At 55.9% G+C, this 2,086-nt stretch overlaps 1 protein-coding gene across 1 annotated transcript; it reads right to left on the reverse strand.

Moving 5' to 3' along the window:
* Window positions 1-586: 586 nt before the first annotated feature.
* FAM163B (family with sequence similarity 163 member B) lies at window positions 587-1,284 on the reverse strand. The gene is made up of 2 exons (XM_008497266.2): window positions 1,192-1,284; window positions 587-1,021 (listed from the first exon to the last, which is right to left on the reverse strand). Exons 1-2 carry the CDS (start codon window positions 1,282-1,284, stop codon window positions 587-589), a joined length of 528 nt encoding a protein of 175 aa, XP_008495488.2.
* Window positions 1,285-2,086: the final 802 nt, after the last annotated feature.

The following is a 2,086-nucleotide window of genomic DNA, read 5'->3' on the forward strand; positions in this document are numbered from 1 at the left end:
ATCTAACTGCAGTCTGCCCCTGTGGCCCAGCAGCAGATGCCCTCAGCCTTGCAGCAGGAGCAGCTTTGCAGCCACCCATGTGCCCCATCCCTTGCTGGGGTGGCACCATCCACACGCCAAGAAGGGACCTTGGCCCTATAGGAAAGGGTGCACGATAGCAAAACCTTCTTTATAAAAAACTAGAAACAAACAAACCAAAAAACCCCAACAGCACTAGAAAACCCTAGGTCCCACATGCAACCATCATGATGCCCTGTCCTCTCCCTTTTAAGTTTGGGGTTTTTTTTGTTTTTTTGCCACCCCTTTGTGTGTGCCACCATTTAGAGCTTAGAAATACATTCATTTATTTGTTGGGGTTTTTTTTTTCTTCTTCAAAACTCTTCCCTGAATTTAAAAAAAAAAAAAAAAAAAAAAAAAAAAAAAAAGAAAACAGGAAAAGTTCTCGCTGCTATAAAAAAGGGGGGGAAAAGAAAATTTCCCTGCTATCAAAAAAAAAAAAAAAAAAAAAAAAAAGAGCAAAACCTGTGTGTGGAGGTGTGCTGTGCTGTGATGCTGTGGGCTGGGCAGTGCTTCCTCCTCCTCCTCCTCAGACGTCGGTGCTGATGCTGCGGCTGCGGGAGAAGGCTTCCCGCATGGCCGAGAGGCGGTTGGGGTTGAGGGCCATGGGGTTCATGGGGTTCATGGGGTTCATGGGGTTGAGGTTGCCCACGCTCACCGGGAGGTCCAGATCCTCCAGATCCTGGCTCAGCGCCTTGTAGCTCACCCGGTCCCCCCCGTTGTGCAGGTCCTCGGGGGGCTCCTGCAGGAAGAAGGTGGGGGGCTCGTAGGGGGTGCAGCTGGGGCAGCTGGGCCGGCCGGGTGCGGGTTTTTTGCCGAAGGGGGAGGAGGAGGAGGAGTAGAGGGAGGGCCCGTTGGTCAGCACCACGTTGCGGTTGCAGTGGAGCGGCGGGATGCGGGAGTGCACGGCGAAGTCGGGCTCCTCCTCGTCCTCCTCGGACTCATCCTTCTTGCAGCAGTAATACTGAAACGGGACGGACCCCAAGGGCTCAGCCGGAGCCCGAAACCCCCCCCTCCTGTCACCCCTCCTCACCTCCAGCCCTGGGGACCAGCAGGAAGGGGGCAGCGGGCTCCCCTCCCCACGGCAGCACCCTTTTGGGGCCATGTTCTACCCCCTCTCCCCCCCAACCTTACCTGGAGCCTACAGTAGCAGAGGACAGCGATGATACAGAGCAAAATGACAGTCGCTAATATTCCACCTGTGATGACCACGGTCCCGGCTGTCATCCGCCCTCCTCTCCATTAACAGCCTGCAAGAGCCAGCACAGGGGGGGGGCCTGAGCTGCAGGAACCCAAACCCTCGGCTAATCCCCCCTTTTGCAAGCACCTGGAAACCAGGGTGAGCTCTGTGGGAGGGGATGGCTAGGATCAGGCACCTGTAAAAGCCACCAGGGTGTCCCTGTCCTCTCCCCAGATGCCACCGTGCAGGTGCCTTCATGCAGTGAGCAGCAGCTCCGGGGTCACACCAGACCTCTGCATGAAGGAGGTGGGGGGGGACACCAGGGGAAATAAAACCTTCTGCCCCATGCCTATGGCACCCAAGGCACCCTCCTGGCTCCTGCCTGGTGATGGAGAACACCAGTGATGGGAGAAGGAGCTTTGCCATGAGGATTTCTGGGCTGTGTTTCTTCTCTCAGCCTATAATCCATTTTCCCCATGAAAACCATGGGGTATTTTAATTTGGCGTAATTGGAGCTGCTCAGTGAGCCTTTAGTGACTGCAGGGACAGTCCCTATCCCTCCCCGAGCAGTGAGCTGGGCTCTGGGATGTGTCTGCCTGCTGTAGGTGACCCTCAGTTCCTCACCTTCACCATGGCCAAGCCATGGTGTTGGGACACACTGGGATGGCAGCCTTGGGCAAGGTGTTCATTCCCAGCACAGTAAACACCCCAGCTGGGACCAAGGGTGCTGGATGTCACTGAGATGGCTGAGCTCAGCCCCACAGTTGTGTTTTGGGGTACCATCAGCACCCTGAAGAGGAATCAGGGTGCTGACCCAGAACTGGAAGTGGTGGAAAGCCCCTGCTTCTG

The sequence above is a fragment of the Calypte anna genome, chromosome 17 (genome assembly GCF_003957555.1).
Source record: "Calypte anna isolate BGI_N300 chromosome 17, bCalAnn1_v1.p, whole genome shotgun sequence".
NCBI classification, from domain to species: domain Eukaryota; kingdom Metazoa; phylum Chordata; class Aves; order Apodiformes; family Trochilidae; genus Calypte; species Calypte anna.

Bases quoted from the DNA above. Each gene is read 5' to 3' on its own strand.
- FAM163B (XM_008497266.2), bottom strand. From the start codon at position 1,284: ATGACAGCCGGGACCGTGGTCATCACAGGTGGAATATTAGCGACTGTC. The intron at 1,022-1,191 runs GTAAGGTTGGGG...GTCCCGTTTCAG, and splicing joins TCTGCTACTGTAGGCTCCAG to TATTACTGCTGCAAGAAGGA.